Raw genomic sequence first — 22,208 nt, 5'->3', positions numbered from 1 at the left:
TAGTCTATCTATGTCTTTGATGCCCTTCTCCCACATGGAAACCTCTCTCAAAGATGTGACCATTCAAATTTATATATAAAATTATGATATGAACTGAAGTACCAGTATTTGCTTCAACTTTGAAACTAGAAAGAAATCAACATATTACTTTATATTACAACCAAGAAAATTTTTATACCTATTTCAGCTTGCTTAGTACAGTAATTGAGTAATATCATTCACCATGCCTGCCGTGCATAAGGAAACAAGTTATTGTAATATAATGAAAAGTATGGAACTAGACAAGTGATTTTTCACAGTACTTTAAATACTCACTGAGACACACTGACTGACTGACAGGCAAATGATAGCCTGTGGCGTGGGTTATATTAATATGAAATACTAACTTTACGTAGCTACAGTGATGAAAAAGTTGAATAATGTCCCTCAATTAGGTAAAACTGAAAATGGTATAAGTGTACCGTACGAAGTCTGTATCCGAACGAGTCCAGTACCAGTACGGTGAGACTCGATGAGAGTCCGTGAGACCCACGCCACAGACTATCATTTGCCTGTCAGTCAGTCAGTGTGTCTCAGTGAGTATTTAAAGTACTGTGAAAAATCACTTGTCTAGTTCCATACTTTTCATGATATAATAACTTGTTTCCTTATGCACGGCAGGCATGGTGAATGATATTACTCAATTACTGTACTAAGCAAGTTGAAACAGGTATATAATTTTTCTTGGTTGTAATATAAAGTAATATGTTGATTTTTTTCTAGTATCAAAGTTGAAGCAAATACCGGTACTTCAGTTCATATCATAATTTTATATATAAATTTGAATTACCTAATATACATTTGCATAGCGACTTGTATGAAATAAATGCTGTGGAAAGGTATCAGAGTTTTGATAACATCACCATCCTTACATTAACATTATAAATATCATGTTATGTACATTGTATTATAAAAGAGAGAAAAAAATTACTAATCGTCCCTGATTAATCGGTCAAACAAGTTATTGTAATATAATGCAAAGTATGGAATTAGACAAGTGATTATATATATATATATATATATATATATATATATATATATATATATATATATATATATATATATATATATATATATATATATATATATATATATATATATATATATATATATATATATATATCTATCTATATATATATATATATATATATATATATATATATATATATATATATATATATATATATATATATATATATATATATATATATATAATATTATATATATATATATATATATATATATATATATATATATATATATATATATATATATATATATATATATATATTTTAGCTACAAGAAATGTAAAAACTCTGATTTTTCTTAGGGTGAACCAGGATCTCCAGGAGCATCAGGTATCCCAGGGAAGGATGGTCCGCGGGGTGCACCCGGTCCCACAGGTCTTCGAGGCATTCCTGGAGACAGCAAAGATGGCATTCCTGGTCCGGCTGGAGAGCCTGGAGATGATGGTGTACCTGGCCAGCCTGGCACCCCTGGAAGGGATGGCATACCTGGTGAGGCCAGTGTAGTTGTACCAAAGAATGTATGAAGTAGTTATCCTTCCACATTCACAGATTTTCAGACTATTATTGGTGGGAGGCTCATGAATACATGGGATTTCCCAAGAACATGATTTGTGCATGGCTGTTGTTTGAAACCTTTGTATATAAAATTACCTCTCGTTAAATCATATTCAGTAATACCTTGGTTTATGAGTGCTTTACTTTACAAGTGTTTTGGTTTATGAGCAAAAAAACAAAAAATCACTAAAAAATACCTTGGGTTATGAGCAGTGACTTGGTGTAAGTATCCTGTTTGTACGAGTTGAAGATGTGACCGTGGGTTCCCATTGTTCGCCACAGGATGAAAGCACTCAGAGCGGAAAACAATAGGAATGGGGTCTCAAGCTGGTGTCACACTGGGCCTTTTTCCACCAACCACTTTGGCTGTATGCACAACCAGCACCTCCAACTTTTCTGGGTGTTTGTCACATGACCATGGTCAGTTTGCCTGTATCCACAACATAAAGAAACCAGTCGCCCTATATCCACACGGTGTCGTTTGCAAAAGTAAGAGCTGTCATGGTCTTGTGCTGCTGTTACTCAAATTATGGACTTGTTACTGCAGTTAACCTGAGAATGGTGACAGACCTCAGTTGAGGCTTGCCAAGGAGAGGCGACAAGCCTCAATTGAGCGCGATTTTTGAACGCGTACTGAAACCGCGCCAGTAGGTCTAGATGGCTGAAATTGGACTGGATCATGTAATATATGGCAACACTCAGTAGGACTACCCACTATCCCCACGTCATTCATTTTGCCACCCGTGTGGCACCGCAGCAGCCAGTCACACTTTGCATCTTAGGTCTACATAGAGCAGTGGCTCCTATTGTCCTTGCATTCATTACCCTTTTCCCAAAATCTTTAAGCCCATGCAACCCCCTGAGATCACCAGTTTAACACATTTTTTATACTTATTTTCACCTACACCCGGCCCTGACATGCCCCAAGATACACCCTGATGTTCCCTCTTAACACTCACCAGCAGGAGCACACACCACCAACAGAAGAAGAGCATAGAAAACAATCTCAAAACATTCACCTCAGTCGTTTCTAGCGGCTTCATAACCCCCCAGCCAATCCTCTGCAACCCTTCAGGGAGTCACAACCCACCAGTTGGGAACACCTGGTCTAAACTGTTCTTGATTCAATCATTTCTACAAAAATGGCACACTGGGCCCATTGAGTAAAATAGGCATTATCACTCAAACACCTCCAAAATAGGCAAATAAGAGCAGATGTGGCAATTTGCCTAAATGTGTAAGCGTGTGATTGTGGTGGTGGTAATCATAGTAGTAATGGTTGTGGTCATGTGTGTTGTAAGGTGGTACTGGTAATAAGATAAGAGGATATTTTAGAGGGGGTGGTCTCATATTTAAAATGGTTTCTGATATTGAACTGCATTGACTTCTTCTGATGTTTAATTTTCAGAATCATTCAGAGGTCATGATTCAAGTGTTTCTTGCATCCTCTGAGTGAAGTTTTGTGCTACATGCTTCATTTAGTGCTTATATTGCAGGCCGCTTTGGACAGAAAGGTGATGAAGGCCTGGCATGCGAATGTGGAGAGTGTGAGAAAGGTGTGAAGGGTGTATCAGGACCTCAGGGCCCTCCAGGGTACCAAGGAGGAAGAGGACCAGCAGGACCCATTGGCTACCCAGGAGAGCGGGGTGAGGATGGTCAGGTGGGCGTACCAGGACTGCCTGGCAAGGAGGTAAGAAGCAAAGTGTGAGGATGTCATGAAGGATCAAATATTCTGTGTGTGTGTATTTACCTAGTTTTACCTACAGTGGAACCTCGGTTCACGAACATAATTCGTTCTTGAAGGCCATTCGTCACCCGAAATGTTCGTAAACCGAAGCTATTTTCCCCATAGGAATCAATATAAAATGGATTAATCCGTTCCTGGATTCCAGTTTTTATTTAATTTTTTTTTTTTTACGTTTTTGCCTATGGCACCGGTAGGCTTTCTTGATAGGGCCTGATGGTTGGCCCCAGCTTGTTGTGGTGCAGGCAAGTGTTTATAGTGGTGCCATCTTGCATTGGCTCATGCTCTCTCTCCATCAAGTCCTCTCTATCTACCTTATCCATACCACTTATCAACTTAAACAACATTATCAAGTCTCCCTTTTCTCTTCTCTGTTCCAAAGTTGGCAGGTTCATGCGTTCCAATCTTTCTTCATATGGCCCGTCATTCACTGAGTAGGGTACCTCTTTGGCCACCTGGTTAAAGGAGTGGGGGAAGCAGTGGCTGAGTGGTTAGCATGTGGGTGCAGCGTCCAGGAGGACCCAGGTTTGTGTCCCGCCCGCTGCCACAAGCTGGTATTTGTCAGTCACTGCTGAGTTGCCTAAGACTACCCACATGCTGTCCTGAAGACCACCTGTCGACGTGAATTCTAGATTCTCTCTCTTAAAAAGAGAATGAAAGATGAGCTCCAAGGGACAGCATGAGCTAAGCAAGATGGTGCCACTATTAACACTTGCCTGTATCACCACGGGCCACCAAGAAAGCCTTCTGGCACCATAAGCAGAATAAAAAAAAAAACACAAAAAAAAAACAACTACAACTCCAGAAACCCTTTCCTGCTCTGGATGAATTTCTCGTATGTTTCATGACTTTCCGATGTCATGTGGCTGATGCGGAAAGTGGAATTTTGGGCTGTGCACAAGCTGATCCAATAGTTCACCCCTATACTTGACTTTGCTTGACTTTTAAGAGGTAGAAGAGTCAGTAGAAGGAGGGGAGCTGATGAGGAGAAAAGCCTCGACTCTACTCTGTTCAAAAGTGCTGTGTGTGTGGAACTCCCTCATACATGAGATACATACTCGATGCAAGGACGGAAAAGACCCTTGTTTAGGGTTAACAACTGGAAGGACAAAAAGAATTGCTGGAGACAATACAATACGCCTAACCTCGAGGAAGCTAATTTTTCAAGAGATGAGATATTAGGTTTCTAGTTCAGATTTTGAGTTAAAGATAGACCAAAATTGTTCAATGTAGAGGAAGGAGAGAGCTGAATGTTATTGAAGAATAGGAGCTAGGAGTTTGAAGAATTGTGTTCACTTGATAGATGGGGAAATTGAGTTTTGAGTATTTTCCAATTTCCAAACTTCTGTTTTACATTCTATTGAATGTCTTTTTAACACAGTCTATGCAAAGCTCCTCCCATATATTACCCACCATTTATTTTGCAGCCCTGAAAAGACTGATTAGTAACATTACTGAAAACCTATTGCCTTTTTTTCCCCAAGTTGCATTACATGTACAACAGTAGCATAACAAATTACTTTTGTTGATGGAATTTGTAAAGAGGATTAGATGTACTTACAAAATACTTCAGAAAGTACATTGGCATTTCTTGAAACACATGTTTTTTTCCAGGGTTTACCAGGTCAGCCAGGCTTGCCAGGGAGTAAAGGAGACAAGGGCGATGGTGCCTTAGCCTTTCCAGGACCTCCAGGCCCCAAAGGTGATCCTGGTCAGAGAGGTCTCCCAGGCATTGGTGGAGAGAAGGGAGAGAGAGGCATTGCTGGAAGAAATGGTCTCCAAGGCATTCCCGGAAGAAAGGGTGATAAAGGGGAACGAGGTGAGAGTTTGACTTGTTTATTTGAGCCAGGTTTCACAGTAACGAAATATTAAGAAGGAGACATAGCTTGCCCAAGGCAGTTGCAGCTGTGACTGGTCAACAGCAGGATTGGTATTAACAAAAGATTTACCTCATTACTGATATCTAGATTAAACCTTAGATACAGTAAGATCTCAAACATAAGGTTGGCCAAACATTTGTCAGTGCCTTAAACTTCCTATTTTTTCTTTGCAGGATATAAAGGCTTGGATGGAACCAAGGGTGACAGAGGGATTCCAGCATTCTGCCAGAATGGACTGAAAGGAAGAGAGGGTAGCAAAGGAGATAAGGGAGAAAAGGGTGCACGTGGGGCGGATGCACATGCTGATCAACTCTGCGTCAAACCACTTCCTGGGCCACAGGGAGATATTGGAGAACCAGGCCAAAAAGGCGAACAAGGAGATGCTGGCCTTACAGTGAGTCAGACTTCCTTGTACTTCATAGCTGTCATCATTATTGTTACCATTGCTCAGTAAGAGGAAGGAATAAGATGTTCTCAGAGGATCCATACAATAGTTTTTACTTAAGCTCATTCCTAAGCTGTCCATCTTTTTTATGCTAGTTTATTATAGTCCGTTTCATTTCATCTGTCCATCAACAAAGCGGGAATTTTGATGGATGTGGCACCTGCACATTTCTAGTTCGTGAATATGTGAAAATCAACTGTTGTGATTGATATTCAAGCTAATGTTTATGTATACAAAAAAAAAATGTCTTTATAAATTCCAAACATCCGATTTACATTGATAATACACCGTACAAGCACATGAAAAGACAAGTGTGTGTCAAATGTTTAATCAGATCATACTTGAACAGTCTATGGCCTCTCAAATGCCTATAATTCACCTCATTTCAGGTACATTAGAAGACATATGGCTCTGCAAGTACAAATAAAGGGTAATGTAATAATTTACTGCATGTAAATAACGATTAATATTCGAAATAACATGAAATAGTAAATAATAACAGTTGAATGTGATGCTACAGGCTATTTCGAATATTACCCATGTTATTTTCCTGCAACAAATTATCAAAATTCTTTGCAGAGCCAGATGTCATTTTATGTACTATCGTAACCATTGGTCTTGAGCCCACCACAACGCATCTGTCGCTCACTTGGCGTAGAAGTGGCAACACCTGTCCCCTCCCCTCCTCCCATGGGAGGCCTGACTGTCAAGTGTCATCCATAAATAGCTTCCAGGTGGGAGAGAGAGAGAGAGAGAGAGAGAGAGAGAGAGAGAGAGAGAGAGAGAGAGAGAGAGAGAGAGAGAGAGAGAGAGAGAGAGAGAGAGAGAGAGAGAGAGAATATAAAGACACAAAGAAGGAGAGAAGCTGCACAGCAATTAGCCTACAGCAGAATATAGACATGGCAGCTTAACTATTTGTTATGAAGCATTAATGAGCCATCCTCCGTCCAGACGAAGTGCTTACCTACACCGCCCATATCCCCCCTCCCATGATCTCCTGAGAAAGAGAGAGGGTGAAACAGAAAGAGAAAGAAAGAAAGAAACAAGGAGAGAGAGAGAGAGAGAGAGAGAGAGAGAGAGAGAGAGAGAGAGAGAGAGAGAGAGAGAGAGAGAGAGAGAGAGAGAGAGAGAGAGAGAGAGAGAGAGAGAGAGAGAGAGAGAGAGATTTACATAGAAATTTAGATCACACAGACCCCATGGTCCAGACTAGGCAATCTGTCTTTAAACCTTAGTGATTCTACATTAATGAGATAGCTCCAAAACTTTGCATTTCTACTTTAGTTTATATTAACTTGAAGGAAGTGTCGGTCAAGCTTATTTTTAAAAGAGTCAATCGTGTTACACTGGACCACTGAAAGTGGGAGCTTATTCCATTCTCACACTACAATGTTGGTGAAGAAAAATTTGGTGCAGTCTGAATTTACTTGTTTACATTTAACTTTTGTGCCATAATTTTTCATCCGCAAAGTGTCATCGATAACAAACAATTTTGAATTGTCCACATTCGTAAAGCCATTAAGTATGTATTTTGAACATTCGATCAGTTTTCCTTGGAGGTGACGTTTTTCAAGAGAGAACATGTTAAGGGTTGAGAGCCTCTCGTCATAAGGTTTGTTTCGCAAGGAAGGGATCATTTTTGTTGCCTGATTTTGAACACCTAATTTAGCAATGTCCTTTGCATGGTAGGGAGATCAAAACTGTACCGCATAATCCAAGTGGGGTCTGACTAAACAATTGTAAAGCGGAAGTATTACTTCTTTATTTTTTTATAAAAATTTTCTTTTAATGAAGCCCAGCATTCTGTTTGCTTTATTTGCTGTATCAATACATTGCTGTGAGAATTTGAGGTTTGACGCGATTTTGACACCCAGGTCTTTGACACATTGAATGGTTTTGAGTTTAATGCCACACATTTTGTAATCGAACCTTTTATTTCTTGTTTTAACTTGAAGAACCTGGCACTTATCTACATTAAAGGGCATCACCCATCTATCAGACCTAGCTGAAATTTTATGCAAATCTTCTTGGAGGCTTTGTGTGTCTTCGTCAGTGACAACCGAGTTACCAATCTTTGTGTCGTCTGCAAATTTACTAATGAGATTATTGATTCCAACATCCACATCGTTGATGTAAATAATGAAGAGCACTGGGCCAAGAACCGAGCCCTGAGGGACGCCAATAGTGACTGGCACCCATTCTTAGTTAAATCCGTTGATCACCACTTTTTGTTGTCTGTTGCTCAACCAATTCGCAATCCATTGGTGTACTTGACTGTCAATACCTATTTGCTTTAATTTATAAAGTAATTTATTGTGTGGAACTTTATCAAATGCTTTCTGGAAATCAAGATAGACTACATCCAGTGATTTGGTTACGTCAAAGAAACTGAGAAGAGGTCGTTATAAAAGGTCAGTAGGTTTCATAGGCAGGATCTTTTGTTACGAAAGCCTTGTTGTGAATCTTTAATCAATGTGTGGCTTTCAAAGTAACTCACAATTTTGTCTCTAAATATGCTCCTGAGTAGCTTGCCTACAACTGAAGTTAGACTAATGGGCCTGTAATTGCCTGTTATTTTTTTATATCCTTTCTTAAAACTCAGTGTTATGTTAGCCTTTTTCCAATCCGATTGGACGATGCCTTGTCGCAAGGACATATTGAATATGGTCATGAGAGAGGAGAGTATTTCACTCTTTGTTTCTTTAAGTAGTATAGGATATACTTTGTCAGGTCCCGGACTTTTATTTGTTTTAACCCCTTCAACAAGAGGACGCGTATACTGCGTCCTTGCGTGCCCCGTTCCATATCCGAGGACGCACATACTGCATCCTGGCTCGCTTTAGCCAATATACGAGTTATTTTATCTCTATATTTATGCTTATATCTCAAAATTATCAATTAATATATGTTTCTTTATGTGCACCATTTAATTCTGCATGTTTTCATATATAATACATGATGATTATGTTGAGTTTATGGCTGAAAACTTGTTACATTCAATAGTGACATTTGAAATTTGGTGCGCGCGTGTAATGTATATATTATAATGTACATGTGAATGTGTGACTGTATGTGTTGCAACACCATGGCAGTGCCGCACCACAGGACGTTTAATAACATGTAGGTGCTATAAGAGGGTTTGAGGGTTCTTTGTATATACAAACATTCAAGTATATACCGAAACGAAAACAAAAAGTTACCATAATCTTCACACAATCACGAACTAACAGTACGCAGGTGCCACATCTATGTTCAGGAGTGAACAGATGGAATGAAACAGACTATAGCATCTTCATTCATTAAACTCTAGATCCACCTTCCTCTATTTACATTATCCCTTTTCTATGACTTCAAACTTGATATGTTTTTAGAATGGAATATTGAATACCCTACTTGACTTACTATACTAGAAGTCTTAGGAATAGGAGATTTACTGCAGGAAAAAGCATGAATAAAAATATCTGACATTATCACAATGCAACATAGATAGACACTACAGGTAAAAATTCTTGTCAGAATTTGAAATAGCTAGTTACTTTTCCCATTTAATCTTTCATTTCCACAACCTAAACTTCCTTCTGAACACCTTGAGCTTTTCTGCGAGAGGTATGTTTCTTTTTTTTTGTATGCCTGTATCAAGCAATTCAATTTAATGAAATTATACACAAAAGCTTTCTTTATCATTTAAAGTACTTCATAGTCTTTATGACCTCTTAGAAAATGCTCAGCAACTAAAGTTGAAAATTGGTGCTCTACATCTTTCCTAGGAATCTTACCATTACTTCCTTCCCTCTGTGCCCTTTCATAGTATTGTTCATCATCAGTTTCCTTCTTCTAAGTATCCTTATAAGGCCAACACTTTTACACTTGGGTTGACATCTCATTATTTTCTTCTAAAACTTTTTTCCATTGAGGTCTTACTGCTGCCCATCATGTAGCCTTCAAAATACAAATTTAATAGAGGAGAATGTTGTTTAAGGGTAAAGTTAGTTCATGCACTGTAGCTGTGCCTGGCCTGGGTGCTAGTCTCTATCATTGGTCCCTAAGCTGGCTGTAGGTGGAAACCCATTACCCCTTGATACAAGACAAGTGTGACATCCAGGTTACCATAGTTTACCTTCCCCAAGTTTCCACAGGTACCCATTTACTGACCAGCATAAAAGGGAAAATGAGTACCTTGGTAGGCTGCCTGCTGCCTGCCCAGGCTGGGATTTGACCAGAGCCTGCAGATTCGTAGCTAGTCATATTAACCACTACACTGTTGAGGCACTGTCTAGATCAGTAATCTGCAGTTTCTGATGATAATTAAAGTGAAACCAACTGGCATGGACCATGGGGTCTGTGTGGTCTATATTTTAAGAAATTAGCACTAAGAAGCAGCAATCATCAGTTCTTAAAATTAGCTGGCATCTATGTAGGTACTATTGCAGTATTTTATTTTATCTACTTAACATTGAGGCTTAGAGCAAATAACAAGAGTTGAACTATGTAGCATGTGTGGTCTACATATCTCAGTAATGCTACACCTAATATTGTGCTGTATTGCTCCCAAACTTCTCATCATTATTCTGTGTTGCCTCTACAGGGATTAACGGGTTCAAAAGGAGAAAGAGGAATTCCAGGTATAGGCATAACAGGTCTGCCAGGCCCTCGAGGAGAAAAAGGAGTCATCGGTCCAATAGGCCCCCCTGGGGACAAGGGTGAACCTGGAACACCTGGCCTCTCTGGCAGGCCAGGAACCAAAGGTAACTTATTCAGGAAACTTGGATTTTCAAGCCCATATTTACTTGATAAATGGAAAACTAAAGATGGAATGGCTCTGGATTTCCTTTGATAGTTTGTCCAAAATAGTGTCTAGTAAAATCTGTAATATATTTTCAATTTTTTTCTTAAATCTTTACTTGAAAGAACATGTTGAAAGTTCATTTATCTAAACTAATTGTGCTCTAGGAGATACAACACTTTGTGAACATTACACGTATTTATCTATAGTTGTATACAGTATATAGATAGATAGATAGATAGATAGATAGATGTAGATATAGTTGAATACCAATACCTCATGCAGCTGAGAATATGCCACCAACACTATCCAACATTAATACTCTTCTCTGCTATCACTATTCTTCCTCTGACTTATCCTTTTTGTCTCCTCCACAATCCCACGTTGATATTGATATCTATGCCTAACTAGGTCTCCACAAAATATGGGTAGTCTGGCTTCTTTTCTAATTAGAAATTATCTATCTCCAGCCTCTAAGAGGTTAGACCATTGAAGTTGGATATGCTGCTCAAACATTTTTTGCTCATCTCTATTTTTCCCCTCTCACCTTTTCCCCTTCTTCAGCCTTTGATCTAACACTTATCAGTTGAACCTTATCTTCTCTTCTTCCATTCACTGGTCATTTTCTTCATTAGCTTTACTAGCCATTCCTTTACTAGCTTCTTACTTCTGCACTTTCTTCCTCATTTGCATCTTTTATTTATTTATCCAAACATTTTTGAAGCTCTCCCTGCCTGCTAGTTTCAAAGTTCTGCCAATTATGTTTTTATCATGTTTTTTTGTCTGAAACTAATCTTTCACTAATCTTGCTCCTCCTTCCATTTACCTTTCCAATTTTAACATCTCTTTGATCTCCTTGGCTTCATGATTGCCTTTCAAGACTGTAGGTACTATATCTTTAGCCAGTCTCAGTTCTTCATTATCCCTTCATATTTTTTATTGGCATTTAATTGTGCTTGTTTCAGCAGTGTAATTATCCCACACTTATCTTTATCTGATACATCTCTTATAAGTGACTTCTGTCCAGCACCTCAATCACTTCCTTCTCCACTCTTTTCTGTATTTTCTCCTTTGCTGCGCCAGAATCTCCCTCAGGTTTACAGTTCCTGGTACCCATTTTTTTCTTTCCAGCCCTGGTGTTCTTTAGCAGTTTTAATGATGTTTTACTCCTTTTTTGCTTGTCTTTTTTATTTAATATTACCCCTGTAGTAGTCTGTTTTTTATTTATTTAATAGGACTCTCCTATACAATGAAACCTCGGTTTTCAAACCCAATTTGTTCCTAAATGTTGATTTGTTTGTAAACTGAAACTAACATTCCCATGGGAAACAATGTAAAATGGATCAATCCATTCCCGACTGCCAGTAAACATCAACAAATCTAAAGAATGACCACTTCTTTTTAGAACACTGATCAGCTGTAGATCATTGATCAGAATCTGATCTGGATTCACTCCATGAAAACAGAATGCCTCAAGCCAGATCAGCAGATCAAAATAACAACAATGGCAGGACTTAAGGTTCCACAACTGGCCACATATCTCTATCAGTTTTGTTGTTCACTACCACTATTCTACATCTTTAGTGCCTACAAATGCATTTCTACAACTTAATCTTATCTTATCTGCTCCTCATACATTACAGGAGGCACTCTTGGGTGCATATGCAATAATTAAAAATGTACCACATGACTCATAATAGCGTGATTTATTTTTTTACCCTTTACAGGCAACAAAGGTGATGAGGGACGCCCAGGGATTGGCAGACCTGGAGTACCTGGATTCCATGGCTCCAAGGGAGAACAAGGCTTGCCAGGACTGCCTGGCAAAAGTGGAGTTGATGGTGCCCCAGGTATGACTGTTACTGTTCATGACTTCTTAGTTAATAAGTATTCTATATATTTTTCTGTGGAAAGAAGTCAAAGACATAAAATTATGTTTTTCACACACTCAGCATTCAGAATTCTCAGCTCCTGATCTGCATAGAAAAGATATAAATGTCTCTTTATTTGCAATGTACTGAGAAACATCTTTTGAATTCAGTTTCCACATGTGTGACTTCACCATCATTCACTGGATGGAGGAGCTTGTGTGCTGTGAGAGATAAATGCTGTCCATGTTTTGCTACTGTTATTGTTGCCATAGGGACAGACAACCTCATAAGAGAAAACAGTCTCATTGAAAGTAAAAATGAATATCGAGATATTGTCTTTTGTCTGAGAATATCAAAACATAAGCATAAAAAATTGCCCAGGTTTTTGTTTTTGTGATACATTGGGTTACTAATAATTATTAGCTTCTTGAAAGAGTCAGGTAGGGATATAGTTATGAATGTCAGACACGATCTTTGAAAATCTTGCACCTGAGTCTATATATTTGTTTTGAATGAATAGATTCTCATAATCCTGGACTGATTAACCCTGTGATATGTTCTGAAAATCTGGAACCTCAAATGGGTGCATACATAGTCATACCTCAGTTTATGAGTTTAATTCGTTCCAGAATTTTGCTTGCACACCAAAACCCTTGTAAACCAAAAAAAAATTCCCCATTGAAATTAATGTAAATTTCATTAATGCGCATCCCATATCTCAAAAAAATATTTATATAGAAATCATTTTACATGTTATTTATGAAGAATTAAAGTAATTTTACTAATGTTACGGAGACCCCTGCGACTGCTCAGGACCTCACCTGACTCTCCCTCAGGACCTGACATGACTCTCCCCACAGTGGCTCCCTCCCCAAACCCTTCTTGTTTTCATCCTCTTTATCTCTCTATTTCCTCCACTACTTTTCCTTATTCTCCCTTCTTACATCCTCTATCGGTATTTTTTTCATGACTCATTCTGTCCCTCTCCTCCCTTTCCCCTTCCATATTTACCTAATTGTGATATAAAAGAAGTGAGCTACGCTCATATTGTCCTTTCTTTGAGTATTCTTTCGCCCCACCAAACTAATTCCTGCGCAAATTTCGTATTTACGAAGCAAATGTCGAAAGTCGGAACAAGAATTATAGAATCATTTATTGAGACCACGTCGTAACAACGAAACGTCGTACGAAGTGTTTATAAGAGTGTGGGAAAGGTCAATAGGAGTGTGGGAAAGATTTGTAAGAGTGTGGGGAGGGTTTATAAAGCCTTAATATATATATAAATAATAAAAAAATATAAGGTCGCTACTTAGCAGATTTTCGCCTATCGCGGGGGGTTCTGGAACTTAACCCCTGCGATAAACGAGGGATTATTGTACGTGTAAAATACACGTTGTTATCTCCCTTCCCTCTTCCTCCTGCCTTCACCAACAGCAGGCAGCAGCTGTCAGTCATGGCAAGCTAGAGAAATTTTAGGGTTGCCACCCGTTCCTTAAAATATGGATTCATTCTGTATTGGAGAATGGGATGTTGCTTTCCTTATATTTTTTTAGCTCAAGGTGGCAACCCTAACTAACACTATTCCCATTGTTTTCCTCTCTGAGCACTCTCGTCTTGCAGCGGATAAAAGGAACCCACTCTCACGTCTTCGACTTATACAAAAAAACACGCTAGTCCTCGTCGAAAGACTGACTTGGTCAGCCAGGCTGACGTCAGCCGATAGAGTCAGTCTATCGGCATCCTCCCCTCCCCTTCATGAGCCGTCACCCAGCAAGGGTTTGTGGTCCCTCCTCGGAGGGATGTATGCGTTTGACCCTGACGGCCTCCATATATCCCGTGTCCCCACCCTTGAGGTGGGGACAAATTAAAAAAAAAAAGACGTACAAACAGGATGCTCATAAACCAAGGCATGTTTTGTGATTTTCTTTTGCTCGTAAATCAAAACACTCGTTAACTAATTCACTCGTGAACCGAGGTTTGACCGTATTAGGAAAAATAATGGTCACTATACTGAAGCCATGGATAGTCCCTGCAGAAGTAAATACAGTAAAGTCTCACATTTGGTGATCAATTGGTGCTAGAGAAAGTTTGCCAAATACAAATTCAACAAATGTGAATCATTAAAACAAGGTAAAAACATAACTTGGTGCAAGTGCCCTTGATCAACATACAGTGGTACCTCATGATTCGAACTTAAATGGTTCATTTGGGCTGTTCGAATTGAGAATGTTCGAATTAGGAAGCAATTTATCCCATTGAAATTAATGTAGAAAAAAATTAATCCGTTCCAGGCCCTAAAATCTTCATATTTTTTAACATTTTTATGGGTTTATGTTGTGCCCTGTGGCCAGATCACTCAAATATTGTCAACCAGACATATATTGTCAACTAAATATTGCCAACACATGTAGCGAACGCGTGAAGCAGGTTTGGTACCACGTACAAACGTGTGAAGCAGGTTCAAACGCAGGTTACTTGTGTTCGAAAATTTTCCATTCGAGTTCAAGCGAAAAAAGCGGGTGAATTTTTGCATCTTTAAGAGTGAGGAATGACGTAATGAAGTAAAACAACTTTTATTTCAGGATATCTGAAATCTGAAATCTAAAGCCAATATTTCTTCAGCCATTGCTCTGCTCTATATCCATACACTGATCATAAGATTATTTATTTGTTGTTTATCTGATATGCACATTTGTAGCCTCTTCCATTTAGCGTAACCCGTTTATGGGTCATGATCTGTAGAGTCCCTTATAGAGTCCCGACAACCTAAGATTTGGACGCCATTATTGGCCCTGTTTTTGCCGTGCTTTTCAAACGTTACCACATGCTCTCGCGGCGAAAACAGGGCCAATAATGGCGTCCAAATCTTAGGTTGTTGGGACTCTTATCTATCAAGGGACTCTACAGATCACGACCCAGAAACGGGTTACGCTAAATGGAAGAGGCTATTAGTCTCATATAACTGACTCTTGCAATGTTACAGGTTATTACAAAATCATGCAAGTTGGTTGAGATTCCCAAAGTACTGAGCATTAAATAGTAAGCTATTTGACCGCAGCAAGCATTTTTAAACATTTCATTTGTGTATACATGTGTGTTTTGGTACAGGCCCGGCTGGCCAGCCTGGGTTCAAGGGAGAGAAGGGAACTCCTGGCCTGAATGGTCTGGATGGCATGAGAGGTGACAAAGGTGACACTGGACTCCCAGGACTCATTGGCCAGACGGGACCCCAAGGCCGTCCTGGCATGGATGGACAGAGAGGTAGGTTCCTTACAGTAGTTTTCTTTCCAATACAAATTTTATTATTAAGGACATATTCCTTACATTGAAATGGACTTTTCAGGCATTTTCCAGTTATGGTACATTTTTTGTATCCTTCCATGATAACACTAAAATTGGCAGGGTACTAGTAGCTTATGCATGTGTATGCGAACTGAAATATTATTTGAGGGTATGAATGGTGCATCAATACTTATATGAGCTGTTCTATTGTATGATCTATCTTCAGCATTATTTCTTTCAATAGTTCCATATTCATGGTCATGTACTCAACCTATTGCTAGAAAACATATTGGAGTGATGAATATGAAGCATGTGATTGTTGTTGACTGAGCACCACAAAATTGTACCAATGAGTCAGTGATTCTCTGCAGGTTCTGATGGACTACCTGGTGTCCCTGGCCCCAGTGGCGTGATTGGCATGCCGGGCATCAAGGGTGACAGAGGACCACCAGGCTTTGCTGGTCTCAAGGGATCAGCTGGACCACCTGGTCTGCCAGGTAATAAGACAGGTCTCTCACATGGTTATCAAGTCATGGCAACTTATAAGTACACTGGTCACATTCCTCCCATGTCATCACACAAATTCACATTATTTTTCACATGCTGCAGATGTCTGTCCTATTCCTCCTTGTACCACTTCACAAAGTTTCCCTCTTCAGGTTTGTCTGGACGTCCTGGCAATGATGGTCGGCCAGGTCAACAAGGACCCAAGGGTGACATGGGTATTGCAGGCTTCCCCGGCAGCCCAGGTATTGCTGGTCGCCCTGGTCGGCCAGGACAGATTGGCCCAAAAGGTTCCTCAGGCTTGCCAGGAATTCGTGGCGAGCCTGGAGTCCCTGGACTTGAAGGACAAAGGGGAGACAAGGGTGAAAGAGGATTCTCGGTGAGCATCACATATATATGTTCTTGAATAGATTTTTTTCCTGTTTTCAATCCAAGAACTCAATGGGAAAAAAATTATGTTAGTAAAACACCTTTATATCACTGGAGAGGTAGCTGTTGATGTGAAAGGGTACATGAAAGTTTTTCTGTGACCATTTTACCACTTGAGGGCATGAAAATTTTTCAATTGTCTACAGGCTCTATAGAGGAACACTTTATTGGAGCTCTTGTTACTGTTGCTATATCTGGGCATACTCTCTTGTGCTGTTCACAGATAATATAGAACTATTCTTCTCAAGTGAGAAAAACATTTCCACGAAATACATAAAAAAGAATCATGTGCTGATTTTAGTGTTACAGAAAAGATAAGGGTTCGTTGCGTATTTATTTCAGATCCACATTGCTTATACAATAAAACAAGAGTATAACAATTTGTTGAGCCTTTTCTGGTTACACCAGAAACCATAATTTTTCCCCATTTTCCACATAATTAAGATAGTCGACTTTCTTTACTTCCAGGGCCCATCAGGCATCCATGGAGCATCAGCTGAAAAAGGAGAAAAGGGCAGCATAGGCCCTCCTGGAAATCCTGGTTTGCCTGGTCGTCCAGGTCCTCAAGGACCTCAGGGTCTTCCTGGACCAAAGGGCCGTGATGGGTTTGGTACTCCAGGACCCCAAGGAGAGCAAGGGCTTCCTGGTCCCCCAGGTTTGAAAGGTTTGGATGGATTCCCAGGATTGCCAGGTACTGATGGATTACCAGGACCTAAAGGAGACAAGGTAACTTGACATTCCTCTATCTCCCCCCCCTTTTTTTTTCCAAAAACTCCAAGTAACATGGACTTATAATTTCAAGGTAATCTTTAACCTTTCAGTAGGTCTCAATCATATCACCTCTAATCCTTCGGTCTTCAAGGGTGGTGAGGCCCAGAGGGGTAATGGGTATAAAGTTCATGAATCATATTTCTTTATTATTATTCTTCATCATAAGTCTAGTTGTTGTAATATTCTAGTATATTTTTAAAACTTAAGGAAGTGTGAAATTTTAAACTTGAATGTGCTTCAATGTTTGTTGAACTCGTATGTAAAGTAAGAATGTTAAAAGATAAGTTCAAAATGGAAAAACAGGCACTTGTCAATATAGAATAATAACCAATCTTTTCAATATCTATTCAGTATTATCCATAAATTGTTTGTGCTTATCAATCCAACAAAGTTAAACAGTTTTATGAAGAAGGTCTGTCTTACCTCATTGATCCTTGTCCACTAAGGAAACGCAGCGTGTCTTGCGCGTGTTGTCAGGTTAGATGTACAGCCGTCCACCAGATTGTTTAGGTACAGGCATTAAGTTACTTGATTCTCTTCCTGACTGGTGTCATTTTACATGAAGTAGTGCTAAGTACTACTGTTATACACATTGTTATACCGTGCAATTAGGCTGTTTTTCAGGGGAGTTTGTGGGAATAGCTGTATTGTAGCTGGACCCCAGGCTGCAGGAGTAGAAAAATATAATAAAATAACATGAAGGTCCTGGCGATGAATTCTTGCAAGTGTATTTCCTGGAGTGACTGTAGGCCTCACAGTCACTCCAGGAAATACACTTGCAAGAATCCATTGCCAGAACCTTCATGTTATTTTATTATATCTTTCTACTCCTGCAGCCTGGGGTCCAGCTACAATACATATCGGAACCTCTGCATATATTTAAACTTGTCTAACTGGACCTTTGCTTATAGTAGTTGAGTAGCCCTGCTGTAGATCAGTCATTTTACAGTGATGGTGGAAGTGATATTTAAGCCCTTGAGGATGCATCCCACCACCTTACAGGGTTATCAGTTGAATAATATGAGGGTAATAAAGGGGCTTTGTGGCGGGGTCGAGTGCTGGGAGTGGCAGGGCTGTTAGCTACATCATGCCATCCACAAGCTACACAGCCTTCCAAACAAAGGCCTGCTGTGAGCAAAAAGTTAGTGTACTTCATCATGTCATCACAAAAATACCACATGAGGTAGAGATTTTAGGTTTGTGGCAGATTGAAGAGAAAAAATGGATAAAGGGAATGGTCATAAATTTAAAGCTCTTGGCTTGGGCAGAGCTATGAAATTGATAATGGAAAGTGAGCAATTTTCAGGAAAACGTCAGATCATTGCTGTATGGGGAGAACTGATTTCATGTTACATCCCTGCCCTTTAGGGGTTTAATAACTTGGCATCATCAGCAGACAGACTTGTATAACTATTTACTCCCTATGTCATGTCATTAATATAAATTGTAAACATAACTGGAGCCTGCATCAACCCTTGTGGAACTCTACTTTTGCTCCCAGGGGCTGCGTGGCTTCATTGGATCCCCTGGAGAGGACTGTGACCCCATCCCTGGCCCCATTGGAGTACCTGGATTGGTGGGCCCTAAAGGAGATCCAGGCTACGCTGGACGTGATGGAGAGAAGGGCAATACTGGACCCCAAGGTGAGGTGTCTAAATTCTTGTATATGTACACTAACTTTCTTATATGCCTGAATTTTTCTCATAAAAGATCATATTAACAAATTTTACTGAAGACTATAGTCCATCTACTCTAACTTGACCCCTGTGGTTTTGGCCGGGGAAACCGCCATTATTTACAGATCTAGCAATGACCTGCTCATGGTGATCTGTCTCACTGTTAGTTTGTACGTTATCTATTTATGGAACATATATATATATATTCATAATACGACTGCACGGTGTTATGAATGGCTTGGGATTGGAGAGACTGAGTCGCGCCAAAGGGCTCAAGTTAAAATCAATAGACTATAGTTTCAACATCCCTGATGGAGAGAGCAGAAACTGTGACCATGTCACAAATGTCACATTGCCATTGTTTTCCACTCTGAGGCATCCGACGCCGTCACCGTATGGAAAGGGTTAGTCCTCTTCTAAACCTCTTAATCCTCTTCCATTTCCTCTTAATCCTCTTCTAAACCTCTTAAGATGAAATGGAAGAGGATTAAGAGGAATTTAGAGGAGGATTGAGAGGTTTAGAAGAGGATTAATCCTCTTCCATTTCCTCTTGACCCTTTCCATACTGTGACGCCGATGTCTGCTTCACGGATGGAAAGGGTTAAAGGGGAATACGTATGTTTCAGGTCTTCAAGTACCCAAAATATTCAGTAATGTTGGCCAGTCCAACTTTGAACCACAGACCAACTCAAGAACTAGAAACAATGGTCTACCCATTCAAGCGAAGCAGTGCAGTATAGACATTGGTAGAAGTTTTTTCTCTAACTGAGTCATATGCCATTGGAACAACTTCCCTGCTGAAGTAGTAAGTGCAGAAACCATCAACTCATTCAAAAAACACATAGACCATTACTTCATGACAACAGGAGTAAACCGAACATATGCACTGAAGTGCTTGATCTGCTATACAGACACAAAGTGAATGTCAGGCAGATCACGGCTCTAGAGCACGCAACCTCGTAATGAGCCCGTCTTTCCATGTTTCCTCCTCATTTTCCTACTCGCCCTCAGACAGGTCATCATTTGTGTCATCTTAGTTCACAACAAAATTTGAACCATGTGATAAGCTTTGTGAAGAAACCGATTGTGTTCAGTAAAAGGCTACCGGGTTTATTTCTTGAAAAAAAAAATAATAATAATAATAATAATAATCATAATAATGTGTAAATGTACAGCTTATTCAAATAAAAGTCATACTGTATTGATACTCACATGCATAATACATCATAAAATGCAGAAATATTGAGGTAATTGAATGATACACCAATGTACTGAACCGCAGAGAAAGAAGGTATTGGGTTGTGAAACACTACACAAATGCACCGAGGCCTTCTCTACACCGTTGCACCAATTTGTGATGGGAGAAAAAAATATCAGTGATCCGCAATTCATTACATATTTGTACCATGGATTTTACACTTCTGTAGGATGGGGAACTCTCTCTCTACAAAAGTCCAGCGTACACTGTCAGTGTGGTGAAGAGAAGGTACCGAGGGGTGGGTGAGTGCGTTGAAATGCCAAATGCAGCTAAAGTGTTAAAGTATCATTGAGACTTTATCATGGCCTTACTAGATCATTGCATTATGGAAGTCAAGGTGTTGCTCCACTGAACGGAAGAGTACTTTCACAATTCAATTGAGTTGGCAAGGCCTCTGCCCCAATTGTACTGACTCAGGTTTTACTGTATACTTACATAAACATATATATAAAGTACAGTCCATATGTAGTATCATGAAAATGCTTATGGGTTACACATACCACCAGCAGCAGCATGTGAAAAGTGAAGCAAGCCTAGCTATGTATGCCTGACTGACAGCAGTGGTAAGGTACAGCTTGGGGAGGCATTAGCCAAGTGGTCAGCATGTGGGCGTGATGAGCCCGTGGTGGACCTGGGTTTGAGTTCCACCGAAACACCCTGATTTTTTTAACCTTCGCCAAGTGGCGGAGTATGACCCACATGCTGCCCAGATCTTCAGTCATCCCTAACTTCAGTGACTTTGTTTAACCCGGTAGCAGCGACGGGCCAAATTTGTGCCATGATATTAACCCCCCAAAATAGATGATATATAATCTGATCACAAATGTTTTGATATGTATTATGAAATGGTTTGTGTGAGGGATGATTTTTTTTCTCATTTTTCTCGCTTGGAGGGACCATTAAGAAACATGATCTCCACTGCTACCGGGTTAAGTGGAGCACCGGGGGGCAGCATGGTCCAAGCCAGACTCCATACATCACGGTAGCCACTATAAATAAAATTGCCTGTGCCACTAACGGACTGGGGTCATCCCAGAGGCCCCTCAGGATAGCCTACTGGTGCTATTAGCAGCACCTTAAAAAAAATCAGTTATTGAAGAATATGAATGATGAGGTATTGAAAGGACAACTCTGTTTATTTGGCAAACCTTTTAATATTAGGTTATATCCTTCCATACTCTCTGAATGTACATTAAAACCTTGGTTTAATGTACTAATAGGAAGGAAGAGATGTCCATTGATGCCAAAAGATTATTGACTCAGATTAATAACTTGTGTGATCTCGAGTAAAAACCAATATTCCCGCAGTGAACACTGGTGCTGCATCTAATCCAGCTTGTCAGTGCCATTTTGATTACAGATAAGACTAGATGCTTATGTGTTTTATCCTCCATTTTGTTGCTCGAGACACAAACAATCCTTATCCAGCATCAGTTCTATTGTATATAGATACTATGTAGCACGTATAATGATACAAAACTTTGAAACTTCCTCGCTCATGACCTGGCACCGTTTTGTTTTCAGAGAGCAGGGCTGCAGCTTGCATGTCTCACTAGTCCTGTTTTTATTATACTGAAAAATATTTATGCTACATTGACAAAATTCCTGTTAATTATGATATGTAGAACTGGAATTTTAGTTGGTGACATAGTGGAGACAAACATGGTTGACTGCCCATGAAGCACAAAGTTGGATGTTTCCAGTTTTCTTCCTACTGGTCTGATTTTTCATGTTACAGCTTTAAATCGTATATCTCCTAAAACTTCAATAAATATAAATGATATTTTATGTATTTTTTGCATGTATAAGCATGATATGAAAATAACAAGTATTTACAGTGCATTCAAAACCAGAAAAAGTAACTTCTATTTTAAAATAGAAAAAAGTAAAAAAAAATAGCGGATGCTCATCCAAGAAATATTGATATTTTTCAAAACAATAGATGC

General features: G+C 39.5%; 1 protein-coding gene across 1 annotated transcript in view; it reads left to right on the top strand.

Annotated features, from left to right (window-relative positions):
• Positions 1–22,208, top strand: part of LOC126984122 (collagen alpha-2(IV) chain-like) — a 64,408-nt gene that overhangs the window by 33,536 nt on the left and 8,664 nt on the right. Inside the window, exons 12-22 of the mRNA XM_050837507.1 lie at positions 1,370–1,556; positions 3,119–3,312; positions 4,981–5,185; positions 5,420–5,640; positions 10,274–10,433; positions 12,199–12,321; positions 15,451–15,603; positions 15,996–16,121; positions 16,284–16,507; positions 17,026–17,283; positions 18,830–18,971. Coding sequence (XP_050693464.1) covers positions 1,370–1,556; positions 3,119–3,312; positions 4,981–5,185; positions 5,420–5,640; positions 10,274–10,433; positions 12,199–12,321; positions 15,451–15,603; positions 15,996–16,121; positions 16,284–16,507; positions 17,026–17,283; positions 18,830–18,971 — 1,993 coding nt within the window. The remainder of the gene's footprint in view (positions 1–1,369; positions 1,557–3,118; positions 3,313–4,980; positions 5,186–5,419; positions 5,641–10,273; positions 10,434–12,198; positions 12,322–15,450; positions 15,604–15,995; positions 16,122–16,283; positions 16,508–17,025; positions 17,284–18,829; positions 18,972–22,208) is intronic.

Source organism: Eriocheir sinensis, chromosome 56 (assembly GCF_024679095.1).
Source record: "Eriocheir sinensis breed Jianghai 21 chromosome 56, ASM2467909v1, whole genome shotgun sequence".
Taxonomy (NCBI): domain Eukaryota; kingdom Metazoa; phylum Arthropoda; class Malacostraca; order Decapoda; family Varunidae; genus Eriocheir; species Eriocheir sinensis.
This window is presented reverse-complemented; position numbering and strand designations above follow the sequence as displayed.